General features: G+C 46.5%; 1 protein-coding gene across 10 annotated transcripts in view; it reads right to left on the reverse strand.

The window, feature by feature from the left end:
- The window catches only part of NCOR2 (nuclear receptor corepressor 2), a 213267-nt gene that overhangs the window by 135586 nt on the left and 57968 nt on the right, over positions 1 to 19713 (reverse strand). For all 10 annotated transcript variants that reach the window (XM_081966828.1, XM_081966827.1, XM_081966826.1 and 7 more), the window contains exons 7-9: positions 16814 to 16870; positions 6857 to 6909; positions 2384 to 2450 (exon numbers count right to left, since the gene is read on the reverse strand). In XM_081966828.1, the coding sequence (XP_081822954.1) occupies positions 2384 to 2450; positions 6857 to 6909; positions 16814 to 16870 (177 nt within the window). The remainder of the gene's footprint in view (positions 1 to 2383; positions 2451 to 6856; positions 6910 to 16813; positions 16871 to 19713) is intronic.

The raw sequence follows: 19713 nt of genomic DNA on the forward strand, positions 1-19713 counted from the left end.
GATTTCCATACCTAGGTTTGAAACTTCTAGTGGAGAACCACAAACTTTTGGATTAACTCAACCTGCAACTTCACCCTTTGATCTCAGTTATGTGAGGGAGGGAGGATTGTTATTGTGTGAACGCAGATAACGGTGTGTGGCTTGGCATGAACCCCCCCCCCCCCTTATGCTTGACTCAATAAATCACAGTTTTAGGGTAGATGCGATGGCTCAGTTGCTAAGACGCTGAACCTGTCGATCAGAAAGATCAGCAGTTCAGCGGTTCGAATCCCTAGTGTCGCGTAATGGGGTGAGCTCCCATTACTTGTCCCAGCTTTTGCCAACCTAGCAGTTCGAAAGCACGTAAAAATGCAATTAGAAAAATAGGAACCACCTTTGGTGGGAAGGGAACAGCGTTCCGTGCGCCTTCGGCGTTTAGTCATGCCAGCCACATGACCACGGAGACGTCTTCGGACAGCGCTGGCTCTTCGGCTTTGAAACGGAGATGAGCATTGCGCCCTAAAGTCGGGAATGACATGTATGTGTGAGGGGAACCGTTACCTTTACCTAATTCCCCAAGAATCGGAATTCTGCATTAGCCAGCTAAGACTCTCCTCACTTCCTTTTGCAAGAAGCAAGATTTCCCAGGGAGACTTGGCGTGCAGCCAAGACTGGAAAACCGATAGCCGATAGAGCTATTGGTTTTCCAACCTTAAAAAAGAAGGCCATTAAAATTCACACAATACAGCGCGAAGCACACACCAAGGAAAGGAAAGCGTAAAGATGGAGATACGGAGTGGTGCCATTTGCTTTATGGTTCTTCGGTTCACGTCATCAGTAAATAAATAAAAGATCCGCAACCTGAAGGGACAGGAAGGGAGGATTTTCTATAAATGTGTCTCCAAAACTCCAAGGCGTGTCTTCTTGGAGATGGAGGCCAGAAGGATTGAAAGCATTAAAAGCAGCACCGGCTGACTTAAGAAACAACCCTACCCTGAAGAGAGAGACTTAGGAGACCAAAACAGAAGAGTCTGAAAAAACAACAACGAAGGATGTCATCTCGGGCCTTTCGTAAAAGGAAGTGCATTTACAGAATACAGAATGACAAGAGTTGGCAGGGACCTTGGAGGTCTTCTAGTCCAACCCACTGCTCAAGCAGGAGACCTTATACCATTCTGGTTGTCCAATCTCTTTTTAAAAACCTCCAGCACCCACAAACTTCTGAAGGCAAGCCGTTCCACTGATTAAAGGTTCCCATTGTCAGGAAAAATTTCCTCAATTCTAGGCTGGATTTCTCCTTGGTTAGTTTCCATCCAATACTTCTTGTCCAAGAACAGAATACAGAATAAAAGAGTTGGAAGGACCAGGGGAGACAGGATAGCAGTCTTCCAATATTTGAGGGGCTACCACAGAGAGGAGGGGACCCAGTTATTTTCCAAGACACCCAAAGGCCAGACAAGGAAGAATGGATGGAAGCTGAACAAGGAGAGATTCAATCTGGAAATAAGGAGGAATTTTTCTGACAGTGAGAACAATCAACCCATGGAACAGAAGTTGCCTTCGGAAGTTGTGGGAGCTTCATCCCTGGAGGCTTTCAAGAAGAGACTGGACTGCCATCTGTCAGAAAAGGTGTTGAGTCTCCTGCTTGGGTGGGGGGTAGGACTAGATGACCTATAAGGTCTCTTTCAACTCTGTTAATCTGTAAACGACCTTGGAGGTCTTCTAATCCAGCCCCCTGCTCAAATAGAAGATCAAATCCCATTTCAGGCCAATGGTTGCCCAATCTTTTCTTAAAAGGCTCCAGTGTTGGAACCCCCACAGCTTCTGGAGGCAAGTTGTTCCACTGGTTAATTGTCCTCACTGTCAGGAAATTTCTCCTCAATTCTAAAAGGTAAAAGGTTCCCCAGCACATTCCTGCTAGTCGTTTCCCGGCTCTAGGGGGCGATGCTCATCTCCGTCTCTAAGCCGAAGAGCCAGCGCTGTCCGAAGACGTCTCCGTGGTCATGTAGCCGGCATGACTCAACGGCGAAGGAGCACGGAACGCTGTTCCCTTCCCACCAAAGGTGGTTCCTATTTTTCTACTTGCATTTTTGACGTGCTTTCGAACTGCTAGGTTGGCAGAAGCTGGGACAAGTCACGGGAGCTCACTCCGTTACGTGGCGCTAGGGATTCGAACCGCCGAACTGCCAACCTTTCTGATCGACAAGCTCAGGGTCTTTGCCACCGAGTCCCTCCTTAATTCTAGGTTGGACCTTTCTCCTTGATAAGTTTCCCCCCCGTTACTTGTTGTCCTGAATCTCTGCCCCTGAACCGATTTCTTGCGGCCTTCCTGCCATCCCCAAGGATGGTAAGACTACCGGACCCCGTTTGGGGGGCATCACAAAAGGAAGCAAAAATTTCTCACCCACTGTTTACGAGCATGATTCCTCCTCTTGAAGTATAATATCAGCTTTTTCCGCATTGCCTGGTTTCTGCAAAAGAGACGAAAACTACCGTTGGGACCGAGGGAGAGCCCCTTTTCCTCCACACCCCGAATTGCTAGCGGCAATGAAATGGCAGCAGCCATCGCTAGGCGCAATCGTGCCCTCAACTCTGGGCCTTTGATTTGTCTTTTTGTTTTTATTCATTTTTATCCCCGTTTTATTATTTTAACCTCAAGGCTCTGAGCATACCTGCTCCTTCCTCCTCCTATTTTCCTGCAACAACAACCCTGCAAGGTGGGTTGGGCTGAGAGGGAGGGATTGGCCCAACGTCACCCAGCTGGCTTTCATATCTAAGGCGGGACTAGAACTCCCAGTTTCTTGGTGATTGGCCCAAAGTCAGCCAGCTGGATTTCATGTCTAAGACAGGACTAGAACTCCCAGTCTCCTGCTGATTGGCCCAACGTCACCCAGCTGGATTTCATACCTAAGTTGGGACTAGAACTCCCAGTCTCCTGCTGATTGGCCCAACGTCACCCAGCTGGATTTCATATCTAAGGCGGGACTAGAACTCCCAGTCTCCTGCTGATTGGCCCAACGTCACCCAGCTGGATTTCATGTCTAAGACAGGACTAGAACTCCCAGTCTCCTGCTGATTGGCCCAACGTCACCCAGCTGGATTTCATATCTAAGGCGGGACTAGAACTCCCAGTCTCTTGGTGATTGGCCCAAAGTCAGCCAGCTGGATTTCATGTCTAAGACAGGACTAGAACTCCCAGTCTCCTGCTGATTGGCCCAACGTCACCCAGCTGGATTTCATACCTAAGTTGGGACTAGAACTCCCAGTCTCCTGCTGATTGGCCCAACGTCACCCAGCTGGATTTCATATCTAAGGCGGGACTAGAACTCCCAGTCTCCTGCTGATTGGCCCAACGTCACCCAGCTGGATTTCATATCTAAGGCGGGACTAGAACTCCCAGTCTCTTGGTGATTGGCCCAAAGTCAGCCAACCGGCTTTCATATCTAAGTTGGGACTAGAACTCCCAGTCTCCTGCTGATTGGCCCAACGTCACCCAGCTGGATTTCATATCTAAGGCGGGACTAGAACTCCCAGTCTCTTGGTGATTGGCCCAAAGTCAGCCAACCGGCTTTCATATCTAAGTTGGGACTAGAACTCCCAGTCTCCTGCTGATTGGCCCAACGTCACCCAGCTGGATTTCATCCCCAAGGTAGAACTAGAATTCACATGGCTTTTGGGGAGTCCCTGATAAAACTCTTATTAGGTTCACAATACTCTTGGTTGTATTCATGCAACCAGTTTAGCTCGGCCACTTCCAATCTTGCAGTTTCATTCACACAACACCCGCAAAGCTTCCATTGTTGTCGTTTTTCATAGATAACATTGTTTATGGCCCAACGTAAGGCATGAACATGGCCAATTCGGGAACGAAGATCCCTGCAAACACAATTTTACCATCGTTTTTTTTTTTTTTCCCCTTGGCAGGAAAAGCAACATCTGTTTGCGATGGGAAAAAAAACACCCAACCTGCTACTTGGGCACCCTGGATTGAAAACATCTGCATTTGTAAAAACAGGAACATCCCATTTGCTCTTTTTGAAAGGAAATAAATAAAATAAACCAGCTTCTTGAATCGAGAGGCAGACGCTAATCGGTTCTGAAAAGAAAACCGAGACGCTGATTTCCTCTTTGGCTGGGGGAAAAAAGGACTCAGCTGTAAAAAAAAAAACAAATTTAATTTCTAAGGCAGCATTCGGCAGGTGGCAGCTACCTTCTTTTCAGTACAAAATAGCCCTTAATAAGTAACATCAGCAGCCAACTTTACAAATAAAGGTAAAAAGCAGGAACCGGGGGGAAAAAAACCCCTTTCAATTGTGCTGAGATGCAGAACAATAATGGAATAAAGCTGGTATTGAAATTTAAGAGCACGAATTGCTTTCAAAACCAGCGTTGCAGTGGCTCATTTAAAAAAGAGAAAACCCTCCAATCGGCTCAGAATTAAACCTGATTTTTTTTTACAGATGAATCCCATGCCTGTAGGAGCCCGTGTTTCTAGATTTTATGACCGGATCAAAACACCCACCACCTAAAGCTTAAACCCCTGGAAAGGGGACATTGGGGGCCTTTTCAAACTCACGACAATGAAGGATAAGTCTTAAATTTAGGAATCGGGAGCCGTGGTTCTATTTTTCTGGGGATGGAAGCAACTGGGGAAAAACAAAACTTCTCCAAAGACCATGAAAGGAAAAGCTGGATATATTTAAGAGCAGCAGAAAACACCTGGAACGGTGTTTCCTAACCTTGGCAATTTTAACATGTGTGGACTTCAGCTCCCAGGATTGGTTGGGGAATTCTGGGAGTTGAAGTCCAACTGTCTTAAAACAAGCTGGCTGGGGAATTCTGGGAGTTGAAATCCACCTGTCTTATAGAAAGCTGGCTGGGGAATTCTGGGAGTTGAAGTCCAACTGTCTTAAAACAAGCTGGCTGGGGAATTCTGGGAGTTGAAGTCCACCTGTTTTAAAGCAAACTGAAGTCCACCATCTTAAAGTTGACAAGGCTGAGAACCCCTCGTCTGGACGTTGCCAAGAATCTCCTAACTTCATCAAACAGTCTTTAGAAGTTTGGGGGTGGGGTGGGAACAAGGCAGCTGAATCTGACATTTTGTGCAATCTTCAGACTAACTCCTCAGCATTTGGAAAATCAGCAAAATAATAATAATAATCAGGGAGCATTGCTAAGTGCCGGGAACCCCAGCATCTGTCTTGCCTCCCCCTCCCCCCAAAAAACCCTTCTGGGTGCTCTTTCGTCCCTCCCTCCTTTTCAAACCCTGCATCTCCCTCTGCAAATCTCCTGAGATTGGCCCGTGAGAACCTCTAGCGTGCCACAGGGCGCAGGGCTGTTTGTCCGTGCAAATGCGCAGCTCAGAGACGTAGGAAGCTGTTTGTGGAGAGGTTAAGCTGGGCCAGCTCCTGCAGGCATCATGTGCCTCGTTCCCAGGGGCATCGCTGAGGCAAACACAGGTTGAATGCTGCAACTGAGACGCTAGAGAGAGAAAACACACATGCTCGGAGGAAGGAGGCACGCTGTGTTTGCAAGCAGCCCTCAGGGAAAATCAGGCAGGGAACTGGCCCGGCTTCCTGGCAGAAAACATCTCTAGCAGGGGGATGCCAGGCCAAGAGAAGGGAAATTGGAAGCTTTGAAGCCACAAGGTAGGGGGTTACAAAACTCAAGTTCCTGCCCACGGAGGAATACCTACCTTCTGCTTAAACACACACACACAAAGAACACTGCTGCTAGTGTACGTCGCCCCGAGTCCCTTGGGGGAGAGGGGGCGACTAAGAAGTCAAATTAATAAAATAAATAAATAATAAATAAACACAGAGAGAGAGAGAGATTGGATGGATGGATGGATGGACGGACGGACGGATGGACGGACAGGAGAGACAACATATAGAATATAGATGGATGGATGGATAGACAGACAGACGGATGGAGATAGATATAGATAAATGAATAGATGGATAGAAATAGATAAGGGGATAAATGCATGGACATAGATGCTTAGACAGACAATATCTACAATATAGAAAGATGGATGAATGGATGGATGGATATAGAGATATAGATATGTATCTCTATATCTAGATCTAGAGATGGGTAGAATTAGATGCGGATAGATGGATGGAGATAGATAGATAGATAGATAGATAGATAGATAGATAGATAGACAGACAGACAGACAGACAGACAGACAGACAGACAGACAGACAGACACCATAGATAGATAAATGGATAGACAGAAAGAAATAGTGAGAGAAAAATAAAGAGATAAATAGAGATAAATAGGTAGATGATAGATAGATAGATAGATAGATAGATAGATAGATAGATAGATAGATAGATAGATAGATGAGTAGACAGATAGAAATAGATAAGAGGATAAATGGATGTAGATAGAGAGATAGACAGGCAGACAGACTATATAGAATATAGAAAGATGGATGAATGGATGGATATAGATATATAGATATGTAGATATAGAGATATAGATAGATGGATATAATTAGATAAGCAGATGGAGATGGAGAGAGGGAGGGAGGGAGAGAGAAAGGGATGGATGGATGTATACAGAGAGAGAGATATAAATGGATAGACAGAAATGGTGAGAGAAATAAAAGGGATAAATGGAGGTAGATATAGATAAATGGATAGATGGATAGAAATAATGAGATAAATGGATGGATTGACTGACAGCAATACAGATAGACAGACATATAGATAAATGGATGGATAGATGGATGGATACAGATGGACAGACAAAGGGGGAACTATCGAAAAACCTTTCAATTTTTGACATGCTGAGCCACTGACCCCAGCTGGACCTTGGAAAGCTAGAGGTCATGAAGTACCAAGATGGGAGATATCTCTGGCTACTTACATTTTAATGTTTTCATGGTATTGCCTCGTGTCCGAAGGCTGGTTGTACAGAGGCTGAAAGAGACAAGAACATTCGAAGGGTGAAAGAGGGCAAGGGGAGGGCGTGGGGGCATGCTGGAGTTCAGAAGATGACTGCTTGGAAGTCTCCAGGTGGAGAGAACCAGGAGTGATGTCCCTCAACCTCCAAATTTGGTCAAATATCCAAATAACATCACTGCCTTGATTGCACCCTTCTGCCTTTTCTTAACAGAGTTGGAAGGGACCTTGGACCCGTACAACTCCCTACTTAGGCAGGAAACCCTATAGCATTTCAGACAAATGGCTATCCAACATCTTCTTAAAGACTTCCAGTGTTGGGGCATTCACAACTTCTGGAGGCAAGTTGTTCCACTAGTTAATTGTTCTGTCAAGAAATTTCTCCTTAATTCCAGGTTGCTTCTCTCCTTGATTAGTTTCTACCCATTGCTTCTTGTTCTACTTTCAGGTGATTTGGGGAATAGCTTGACTCTCTTTTTTGTGGCAACCCCTGAGATATTGGAAGACTGCTATCATGTCACCCCTAGTCCTTCTTTTCATAAGACTAGACATACCCAGTTCCTGCAACCGTTCTTCATATGTTTTAGCCTCCAGTCCCCTAATCCTCTTTGTTGCTCTTCTCTGCACTCTTTCTAGAGTCTCAACATCTTTTTTACATCCTGGCGACCAAAATTGGATGCCGTATTCCAGGTGTTGCCTTAACAAGGCATTGTAAAGTGATATGAACACTTCACATGATCTTGATTCTATCCCTCTGTTTATGCAACCTAGAACTGTGTTGGCTTTTTTTGGCAGCTGCTGCACACTGCTGGCTCATATTTAAATGGTTGCCTACTAGGACTCCAAGATCCCTCTCACAGTTACTACTATTGAGCAAGGTATCACCTATACTGTACCTGTGCATTTTGTTTTTCTTGCCTAAACGTCGAACCTTACTTTTCATTGTTTCTTTTTCCTCTCTGGATTCCCTTCCTCTTCCATTCTTAGGTCCTCCTTGACCAAAACAGGGCTAAGCCAAGAAATTTATTTCAAAAGGAAGAACTGCTCCAACATAAAAGATGGTCACCCAACCCCTCCTCAAAGCACAGCAGAACGTGGTTAATTTGGAAGGACAAATGAAAGTTGCACACCTAAGAAGGCGCACCAATCAGCAGCAATCCAGAAGCTCCCCCAAAAGATCACAAGATCAACTAAGGCTGAAAAATGGAATCCAGAGACACTTAAGGTGAAAGAGAAGCTATTTTCGACCTTGGAAGGAATGAAACTGAGAGATTGAAGTGCAAGAACACAGCTTTTCTATATTCCGTATCACAAAATCATAAAATTGTAGAGTTGGAAAGGACCACAAAGATTTATCTATCTCCTCCAGCCTTTGGCGATCTTCGGGAAAATCAATTAAACCATCTTCTAGAGGAGGTTGGTCCAAGCTGCTTTGAAAAGCCCGCAGAGATAAGCCTCAACCTCCATAGCATGTTTTCCCCAAAATAAGACCCAACTGAAAAGTAAGCCCTAAGCATGATTTTCTTTCAGGATGCTCATAATGTAAAAGGTAACGGTTAAGGTTCCCCTTGCACGTATGTGCTGTTCGTTCCCAGCTCTAGGGGGTGATGCTCATATCCGTTTCAAAGCCAAAGAGCAAGCGCTGTCTGATCATGTGATCATGTGGCCAGCATGACTCAATGCCGAAGGCGCACGGAACGCTGTTCCCTTCCCACCAAAGGTGGTCCCTATTTTTCTACTTGCATTTTTGACGTGCTTTCGAACTGCCAGGTTGGCAGAAGCTGGGACAAGTCACGGGAGCTCACTCCGTTACGCGGCGCTAGGGGTTCGAACTGCCAACCTTTCTGATTGACAAGCTCAGTGGCTAAGACGTTGAGCTTGTCGATTGAAAGGTTGGCTGTTCCGCTCGTAATATAAGCCCTACCCCCCCCAAAAAAAATAAGCCCCCGTTAAGATTGTCAGAAAAAGATAGATGCATGTAGTGCTGTATTCCCTTGAAAATAAGACCTAATGTCTCTTTAGGAGCAAAAAATTAATATAAGACCCAGTTTTATTTCCAGGGAAATATGGTAAGTAGACTTTTCCAGTGGTAGATCCAAGCCGTTTCTCCCTATCTTTAAATCTAAGAAGCCACTACTTACACCAGGGGTGTCCAAACTTGGGAACTTTAAGACTTGTGGACTTCAACTCCCAGAATTCCCCAGCCAGCATGGGAATTCTGGGAGTTGAAGTCCACAAGTCTTAAAGTTCCCAAGTTTGGACACCCCTGACTTACACCCATTCTTTCTGATCTGTTTCGGTGCTGTAGAAATTAATTTCTACTCGTTTTTCCTCTTGTCAGGGGCTGGAAAAAGAATCTCACGTTTCCTACAAGCCTGCTTTTCTTCAGAACTGACTATCCCAAGTTCCCGTCCAGCCAACTTGGCTTTTCTCCTTCTACCGTAAGACGGATTTCTACAGCCTCCTTCACCATTATTAACATTTAGACCAATTAATCATTCATTACAGTTATGACTGTTTGGGTTCTTTCCAGATGAGTCAGCCAAACTCTAGAGCTGGGAAGCTTCACAGGAGACCCAATTCTACAGGCCCAGATCCATTGCCTCCCCCTGTCTGCTGTTCAAGTAAGGACATGCCAGAGATGGGGAAATCTCTCCCCACAAGTGTGAGGTGCAAAGGAGAGAGAGAAGGGGTTATGGAGAAGGAAGAGATGCAGATGCAACTCTTAAGTCAACCATTCCTGACTGAGTCACTCAACCTCCAGTCCTGCCCGTAGAAGGTCAGCAAGATAGGGAGAAGGATGTGAATGCTATCTTTTTATTATCCCGGGTTTTTTTTATCTAAAAGAACTTCTTAGAAGGGGGGAAAGGGAGGAATTTGAACCATAGGAAACTACCGTATTTTCCAGAGTATAAGACGCACCAGAGTATAAGACACACCAAGATTTTGGAGAGGTAAATTTTTTAAAGAAGTTTTTGCACTCTGCAGACCTCCCAAACCCTCTGCACGCCCTATTTCTTGTGAAAAATGGGACATGCAGAGAGTTTGAGAGGCCTGCAAAGTGCTCCTGGGGGCGGAGGGGGATAAAAACGAGCAAAAAACAGCCCATTTTTTGAAAAAAAAAGGCATGCATAGCCTTTAGAAGGCTTGTAGAGTGCTTCTGGGGGCAAAAACAAGCAAAAACGGCCTCTTTTTCGCTCATTTTTACCCTCCCCAGCCCCCAGGAGCAGTTTGCAGGCCTCCTAAATCCTCTGCATGTCCATTTTTGCAACGGGAGCGAAGTTTTGGAAGGAAAAAAAATCTGTATTCAGTGTATAAGATGCGCCCAGATTTCCATCCTCTTTTTGGAGGGAAAAGATATGTCTTATACTCTGAAAATTTGCAGGCCTCTCAAATCCTCTGCATGCCCATTTTTGCAATGGGAGCGGGGTTTTGGAAGGAAAAAAAATTCTGTATTGTGTATAAGATGCACCCAGATTTTCACCCTCTTTTCTGGGGGGGAAAAGGGTGCGTCTTATACTCCGAAAAATATGGTACATCTCAGTTCAGGCTCACTTCTCTAGGAAAGGAAGAAAGAAAGATGAGGCAAGCTCCACCCTACCAGCTCCAACTGTTATGAAAAATGGGTCCCGGGTACTTGAGCTCATTTCTGTAGACTGGAGATCCTTTCTTGAAGGCCCGGAGGTCTTCTCCCTTATACTGAAGTTAAAATTGAAGACTAGGACTAGATTGCTCTCCGTTGGGTGGAACATCTGGAGGAAATTTGGGACTGCGGGGTTGATGAGCAGAGCATGGGGCTCTTGAATGAAATGTTTTGCTCTGGAAGGTCAAAAGGTCCTATAGCAGTGATGGCAAACCTATGGCATGCGTGCCAGAAGTGCCACGCAGAGCCCTTTCTGTGGGCATGTGCACCGTCGCCAGCTGCTCTTCTGCTTGTTTCGGGTGCACACATACGTGCCAGCCAGCTGGTCTTAGTGGGCTACAGAGCACTGGAAAACAGCCTGAAAATGACCCCCCAAATGCCCCAAAAACAGGTTGCTTTTCAAGCCAGTTTTCAAGCTCTTTTCGGGCCATTTTCAGGGGTGTTTTCAGAGCGCCCAAAAACGCCCTGAAAAAAAGCTAGAAAAACAGCCTGAAAATGGCCCAGAAAACAAACTTTTTTTTCAGCCAGCTGCTATTCTGTTTTCCAGCACACACATGCATGCCGGTCAGATGTGGGCGCCGAAGTGCCAGAAAATGCCCCCAAAGCAGTGCGAAAACAGCCAAAAAAAAAGCCTTCGCACTGGCAGCTCGTCTTCAGCTTTCCAGTGCTACAGCACACACAAAGACCAGGTGGCCGGTGCGTCTGCACATGCCAGAAACCCAAAGATCAGCTGGCCAGCACACGCATGCGCCCCAGCCAGCTGATCTTTGGGCATGCGGGTTCCAGTTTGGCCACTCGGTGCCAAAAAGGTTCCCCATCACTGCCCTACGAGCTTCAAGAGAGATCAAATCCCACCCCAAAGGATCTCCCAAGCGATCTAGAGGTCCTGCTTGCTGGTCAGAGACAAAATGACCCACAGGTGGGTGAGTGGGACGGAGGGAGGGAGCTGTGATTTAATCTATCTGGCGGGTACAAAGTGATGGCAGGTAATTGTGCAGGAGGCCAAACTTTTCGGCCAAGAAAGTTTCTCTAGTAATTTGCTTTTTCTCCTCCAACACTTGGGTCACCCTGGGACTTACTCAACCGGAAGTGTCATAGGGAAATTAATCACAGCTGCACTGCCAGTGAACTTCTCCATGCGCAAGGAAGCTCTCGAAAAACAACAAACAAGAAGAGACCTTTCCCCTCGAAGTTTTTCAGTTTTCCCTTCAAAGGACAAAAAGTTTCGGATGCAAGGATGCCTTAGGAACACTTCTATAGCAGTAGCCCTTAGGCTTATATACCACTTCACAGTGCTTTTACAACTCTCTCTAAGCTGTTTACAGATTCAGCCTCTTGCCCCCAACAATCTGGGTCCTCATTTTGCCCACCTCGGAAGGATGGAAGGCTCAGTCCATCTTGAGCCAGTTAGGATCGAACTGCTGGCAGTGGGGCAGAATTAGCCTGCAATACTGCATTCTAACAACTACATACCATGGAAGGGAGAGGTGAAGCAGTGACGTGATGGGCTGTCACAGAGAGGAGGGGGTAAAGCACCCTAAGGCCAGACAAGGAATGATGGATGGAAACCGAACAAGGAGAGATTCAACCTGGAAATAAGGAGGAATTTTCTGACAGTGAGAACAATCCACCCATGGAACAGAAGTTGCCTTCGGAAGTTGTGGGAGCTTCATCACTGGAAGCTTTCAAGAAGAGGGACTGCCATCTGTCAGAAATGATGTAGAGTCTCCTCCTTGGGCGGGGAGTTAGACTAGATGACCTACAAGGTCCCTTCCAACTCTGTTATTCCATATTCAATGGAATGAGTTGCCTTCAGAAGTTGTGAGAGCTCCATCACTGGAAGCTTTCAAGAAGAGACTGGACTACTATTGGTCAGAAATGGGGTAGAGTCTCCTGCTTGAGCGGGGCGGTTGAACTAAATGACCTACAAGGTCCCTTCCAACTCTGTTGATCTGTAGATCGCTTCTTGATGTCCTCTTAAGAACCCTGGATTGTCAACCCAACCAGTCAACATCTGGACATTAGGTTGATCCAATAGGTGGACAAAGGTTTGCATGAATTGGCGCAATTTTTTCCCCACTTGGAGGAGATAATCTGTTCTTCGCACAAGCTTTGTGCTCAGGCCTAGCAACAGGTTATTTTAACGGATTTAAATAATTTCTGTTTATATTTACTTTTAGATCCGTGACCGACTCAGGAGATACAGGTGGCAGGGGTGGATACAAATATGGTGGGTTTTTTTTAAAAAAAATCTTTTGCTTTTTTTCTTTAAATCAGATTTTTTTTAATCAAATTTATTTTAATAAAATGCTTTTGGAGTAAAAAAATCTATCTAAAGGTAGTTTTCTGTTTAAGATGCATTAATAATGTAGTTTATTCAGCGTGGAATGGAGCTTAGTTATGTAGCATGAAGGCTGTACATTCTGCAATATTTACATAATTTGGTAAACTCATTCAATGAATCCAGAGGTGGGTTGCTAATTTTTTTACTACCGGTTCGAGCGCATTCCGGGCGGGTGGGCAGAGCCTCCCGCCACCACTACCGGTTCATTCTGAATGAATCCAAACTCTGCAAGCTGAGATAACATGCACTCCACAATTTCACAGTAACCATGGCATAAACCATAAAACACAGTTCAGCAATATTCCTTTATCCCACTGTTTTGCAAATCTAGCTACACTACAAACTGCAAGATTCTTTGAAGATAAATGCATCTCTACCACCAGGCTCTGAGGAGGAAGGGCAAGCCGTAAAAACGAAAGTGAAACCTTCTAAGCAGCTTATAAAGATAGTATTAAAGAGCAGCTGTCATTTCAGATCCATCTGGGCAGCCCTTGCTCGGGGCATCCACTCACCTGCTCCCTGCCATGTGCCTCACCTTGTGGCGTCCCTTCCGCATCACCAGCCGCCCCGTTAAAAGAAATGGGACAGTCGGTGAGTCAACAGCAGGTCATAGAAGGAATCGCTGCAGGACAGAGATGACAGCTGCTCTTTCAAAATTACCACTGAAATCGAGTTGATTTAAATCAAGCCATTTTACTAGCGATTTAAACCGTGATTTGAATCGACTTGATTTAAATCAAATCCACCCCGACAGGTGGTCCTCAAATTACAACCGTTTGTTTAGAGACCATTCAAAGTTGCAACAGCACTGAAAAATGTGACGTACGGCCAGTCGGGTCTCACTCTTACGACCACCGCATTTATGACGTTTGCAGTATCCCTGGGCTTGTGAGATCATCGCCATTTGCAACTTCCCCAGCTGGCTTCCGACAAGCAAAGTCAGCGAGGGAAAGTCGGACCCACTTAAGGATCCTGAGATTCAGCCAACAAGTGCAAGTGAGTCACTTAACGACGGTGTGTTGTGTCCCAGCTCCCCAAACACGGCAAACGTTCTGAAGCAAACTCAAAACGATTCCTTTATTAGGAATGCCGACAGCCCCGGCAAAAAGTTTATCTCTCACCGGAGGCTAACAAGGCTATCCGGCAGGGAGAGGAATAGTTGTATGCCACATTATTCATCTCCTCCCCCTGCCTTTTAACCCCAGAGCTAGGGTGGGGCTTCTGTAACAGCAGTGGCTCTTTCGTCCCAAGGACCGGCCCATAGATCTCCACTGCTCTCCTCTCCTCTGGCTTCTGTGTATTTATGCATCAGGCACTGGAGCCAACTGTTCCTCCTCTTCCTCATCAGCCACCTCCAGACCTGGGGGCTGTTGACTCTCCATCTGAGGGCTGACAGACGGCCCAGGCTCCGCCTCTCTCTCTCTCTTTCTCCCTCTCTGCCAGCTCCATTCCCTCTTCCCCCTCGGAGCTCCCAGGTTGCCCTGATGCTGACCCCGAGTCCCACGCTTCCTCCTTCCTCCTTCCTCCTCTGATTCAGCTGCTGGTATAGGCCACAACACCGTGGCAACAAATAACAATAATAAGCAGGTGTGATCCAATTATCAGCCACTCTGCTTAACAATGGAAATTGAGGTTGTAAATCAAGGATTACCTGTCACACACCTGGTCGAACCTGCTCTGGAGAAGCTCTCCAGCTGGTTATGGAAGGTAACACTTTCCACAGCTGGTCCTCGACTTACAACCACAATTGAACCCAAAACTTCTGTTTCTAAGCGAGAGAGTTGTTAAATAAATGTTACCCCATTTTACGACCTTCCTCGCCACAATTGCTGAGAGAATCACGGTTGTTCTTAAGTTCCTAACACGGTAGTTACACCAATCCGGCTTCCCCAGTGACTTTCCTTGCCGGAAGGTCGCAAAACGGGATCTCATGACACACACTCACACCCGGGGACGCTGCAACTGTCAGAAGCACATGCCAGTTGCCAAGCATTCTGAATTTTGATCACGTGACCACGGGGAGGCTGCAAGTGTGAAAAACGGCCGCAAGTCACTTTTTCCAGCCCTGTTGTAACTTCCAACAGTCACGAAGGGAATAACTGTAAGTCGAATGCTATTCTCTTCACACTTCTACCATCGGGCAGAAAACATCGATGGATAGCCAGCCGAACAAACAGGTTTAAAGACAGTTTCTATCCTTGGGCCGTCAGACTCTTAAACACAACCACAATCACTCCACACCCACGCGGAAACGTATGACTAGTTTTTTTTCCCCTTTTTCTTCCTTTTTCTATTTTCCCCCTAATGACTTGCATAGGGATTATTCTTTATACTATTTATGTTGTTTGTATTTTTTGCCATGGATTGCACCAGTGAGGCTAACACCAATTTCGCTGTATACATGATGCACAATGACAATAAGGGCTATACTATACTATACTTGCAAAACGTAAAGGTAAAATTCCCCTCGCACATGTGTGCTAGTTGTTCCCGACTCTAGGGGGCGGTGCTCATCTCCGTTTCAAAGCCAAAGAGCCAGCACTGTCCGAAGACGTCTCCAGGGTCATGTGGCCGGCATAACTCAATAGTGAAGGCACACGGGACGCTGTTACCTCCCCACCAAAGGTGGTCCCTATTTTTCTACTTGCATTTTTTACGTGCTTTCGAACTGCTAGGTTGGCAGAAGCTGGGACAAGTCACGGGAGCTCACTCCATTACATGGCGCTAGGGATTCGAACCGCTGAACTTTCTGATTGACAAACTCAAGAGTCTTAACCACTGAGCCACTAGACCTGTACTCATTCCAAATTCCCAGCAAATCCTACAGTGTACGTTTCCCAACATGAGCTACAGCAAAAAACTACCGAAGGCCAAGCCCAAATAGGCTCAACACTCTGATGATCCTGGCCCCTTTTCTCTTCCACAAATGCACCTTGCACCCTAACGACAGTGCCGGACACCCCTTCTGGATAAAGCTGAACCAAGGATGCCCTTTTTATAGCCCAAACCCACAAGCATTCCAACACACCAGAGGTGGGTTCCGGTCGCCATTACTACCGGTTCAGCACCCGAAAAAATTGTGTGCGCGCACAAGTGTTGCAAATTCCACGCGTGTGCATATTTGCACTCAAAACGATCTGCGCAGGCACACAGCATTAAAAAAGGAGTAAAAATTACACGTCTTCAATGAGGATTGTTCTGCGCTTGTGCATAACAGTAAATCAAGATGGCACCGCCGAAGATAAAAGCGGTCATGTGTCCGCTGGAGTTACTACCTATTCAGCCGACTCGGACCGAATAGGTAAGAACCCACCTCTGCAACACACCTCTTCCCCCCTGCTGCAAAACCAGCCCGGGAGCGGGAAAAACCTTCATTGATTTGACAAAGGGTTTGCAAAGTTGAATGGGCATCCAGCCAACCTTGCAAATCAACCACAACAACAAGCAAAAAAAAACAAGCATGCTTTTATCCTCCTGCTTCGCCCCAATTTGCAATTCAAATCAGGAAAGGAAGAGAAAAACAAACCCCAGGTGCCCAGCAGTTTGGCACGGCCCTTTCTCCAAGAAAAGGTGTTCTCAGGTGATCCCCGTGTGTGTGTGTGTGTGTGTGTGTGTGTGTGTGTGTGTACCCAGCAGTTCAGCTTCCTGCTTTGGCAGCCAGCCAGCCAGATAGCAATCAGCGGAGGTTGGCTGGGGAGAGGAGGGGGGGGAGCGGGTTTGAGCTTCCTGGCTGCTGCCCTCTGTGCCAATGTGTAAAATTCTCTTCCGAAACTCTTTGGCTGCCCTTCAAAGGCTCGCCGGCCGATGCACGAGGGACACCTGGAATTGCAACCTAGGAAAATCCCTGGTCCATGACAAGAAGGGAGGGATTGGGGGGGGTGGGGGGGTGTTGCGGGCAGAGAAGAAGGGAAGAGGGCAGGTAAAGCTCCACTTACCAACTCCACCTGGGGTCCCAATCCTTCCAGGATCCTGTGAGCGGCTTCTGCCTTTTTCTGCAAACGGAGGGATGGAGACAGGAGTAGAGGGGAGGGAGTAGAAAATGCACAGAAAATGAGGATTGTTTAATTACTATTATTATTTGCTGCAAAAAAAAGTGCTGGAACTTCCCCGCCCCCCCCCCCTTCCCTTAACTCCACCAGCCTGCTCCGAAATCCCAGCTCCAATTTCTCTGTTGCAGGAGATGACAAATTAAAACACACTTCCTTCTCCGCCCTTCTCCTTCCCCAGGGCTGGAGAAAAAGTTAACAGCAGCAGCAGAGAAAGAGAGAGAGAGAGAGAGAGAGAGAAAGAGGAGGGGGGAGGAGAAAATGCTTGTGTGTATACGCACGCTCCCCGGCCTCCCTCCTTCCCATCTCTCTCTCTCTCTCCAGTGATTCACTTAACAGCTGTGGCAAGAAAGGTCGTAAAATGGAGCAAACTTCACTTAACGAGCGTTTGCCTTAGCAAGAGAAATTTTGGGCTCAATTGTGGGTCATGTCGAGGACTTCCTGTACACCACAGTGGGGAGGCTGATCTCTTCTCTCTCTCTCTCTCTCTCTCTCTCTCTCTCTGTCTATCTTTCTGTCTGTCTCTTTCTTTCTTTCTTTCTATTTTTCTGTCTCTGTCTCTTTCTGTTTGTCTTTCCATCTGTCTCTCTTTTTCTATCTTTCTGTCTCTTTGTCTCTTTCTGTCTCTCTGTCTTTCTATCTCTCTTTCTTTCTATCTTTGTCTCTCTGTCTCTTTCTGTCTCTCTCTCTCTATCTTTCTATCTCTGTCTCTTTCTGTCTCTCTTTCTGTCTTTCTTTCTGTCTCTTTTTATCTTTCTGTCTCTGTCTCTGTCTTTCTATTTTTCTGTCTCTGTCTCTTTCTGTCTCTCTGTCTTTCTATCTTTCTGTCTCTCTCTCTCTGTCTCTCTTTCTGTCTCTGTCTCTTTCTGTCTTTCTGTCTGTGTCTCTCTTTCTGTCTCTGTCTGTCTGTCTCTCTCTCTCTGTCTCTCTCTCTCACACACACATGGGCCCTGACTCTTGAATGGCTCGCCAAGTCAGAAACCTTTCCTCCAAAAGGAAAAAGGAGAAGAGCCACCTGGGCCATGGGCATCCAACAGGCGAGGGGAAAGAAAAAGGATGGAGGAGTCCTCTCCTCAGGCTAGCCAAGGGGTCTTCGGCTCTTTCTCAATTTCTCTGCCAGAAATAACCCCCCCCCCCCTTTCCTTTTCGCTTTCTTCCTTAGGATGCTCTCCCATGGTTTTGGAAGGGTAGAGAAGGTTTTTTTTACAAGGAGCAAAGAAGGTTATTTTAGACCTTTTTTCTTTTTAAGGGAAGAGGGTTGTAGTATTATTTTGCATGGGGGTCGTGGGGTCATCCATCCAAGGTCTTTGCAAAGTCTTCTTCTTCTTACCCCCCACCGTCTTGCTTTACCTGCCTGTGGGCTCCTCCCCATCCTGGGAAAAAAACACTTTGTGCTCCTAAGAGAGGCCCCTGCACAGGGAAAATGCCCCCCCTTACAAAATCCAACTTGGAACAGGGCCAGGAAAAATTAGAGGGATAAACACGAAGGGGACTTTCTAGAGGGGAAAAGGAGATTTAACAGGTTAACGGAGTTGGAAGGGACCTTGTGGGTCATCTAGTCCACCACCACCCCAAGCAGGAGACCCTACACCATTTCTGACCGATGGCAGTCCAGTCTCATCTTGAAAGCCACCAGGGATGAAGCTCCCACAACTTCCGAAGGCAACTTCTGTTCCATGAGTTGATTGTTCTCACTGTCAGGAAATTCCTCCTTATTTCCAGATTGAATCTCTCCTTGGTCAGTTTCCATCCATTCTCCCTTGTCTGGCCTTCGGGTGCTTTGGAGAATAGCTTGAGCCCCCTCCTCTCTGTGGCAGCCCCTCAAATATTGGAAGACTGCTATTCTGTCTCCCCGGTCCTTCTCTTCCCTAGACAAGCCATGCCCAGTTCCTGCAATCATTCATCGTATGTTTTAGCCTCCAGTCCCCTCATCATCCTGGTTGCTCTTCTCTGCTCTCTTTCTAGAGTCTCAACATCTTTTTTATAGTCTGGGGACTAAAACTAGATGCAGGTCTCTAGGTGTGGCCTTACTAAGGCTTTATAGAGTGGAGTTAGTCCCAAATTTAATTCTCAGACTGTCCAAACCAACAGCTGTACAGATACTTAACACCATTAGTCGCCGTTTGAAGTTACGACGACACTGGAAAAAGTGACTTATGACTTGTTTTACGACCGTTGTAGGGTCCCTGTCTATCATGGGATCAAAATTTAAAAGATGCTCGGCAACTGGCATGTACTTATGACGGTTGCAGCATCGGGGCGTTGGGGGGGTGTCCATGTGATCCCTGTTTTGCAACTTTCTGAAATCTGGGGAGGCCAGATTCCCTGAACGAAGGTGTCAACCAACTTAACGGCTGCCATGCTTCACTTCACGACGGCGGCAGGAAAGGCCATAAAATGGGGCAAACCCCCACTTCACTACTGTCTTGTTTAGCAACAAAAAACTGGGACTCAATCGTGGTCGTAAGCCGAGGACGCCCTATTACCACGACATAACTCCTCTAATCCCTTTGTTTGCCTTTATTTTTTGCAAATACCTCAAGGCAACAAACACAACCAATACCCTTTTCCTCTCCTCCTGTTTTCCCCAGAAAAACAACCCTGCGAGGTGGGTTGGACTGAGAAGCAAAAAAAAAAAAAGAAGTCACAATTGCACAAATTTCTAAGGGGTGTGTGTGAAAACAACAACAGGAGGGTTTAACACCCCAGAGTGGAAGTAAGCCATGGGGCGCACGTTTGTGTCCGCCCCCCCCCCCCCAGCTGCATCTGGGTACACAAAGACGGTACAG

This window comes from Natrix helvetica (genome assembly GCF_964273705.1).
Source record: "Natrix helvetica genome assembly, chromosome: 14".
In the NCBI taxonomy this organism is placed as follows: domain Eukaryota; kingdom Metazoa; phylum Chordata; class Lepidosauria; order Squamata; family Natricidae; genus Natrix; species Natrix helvetica.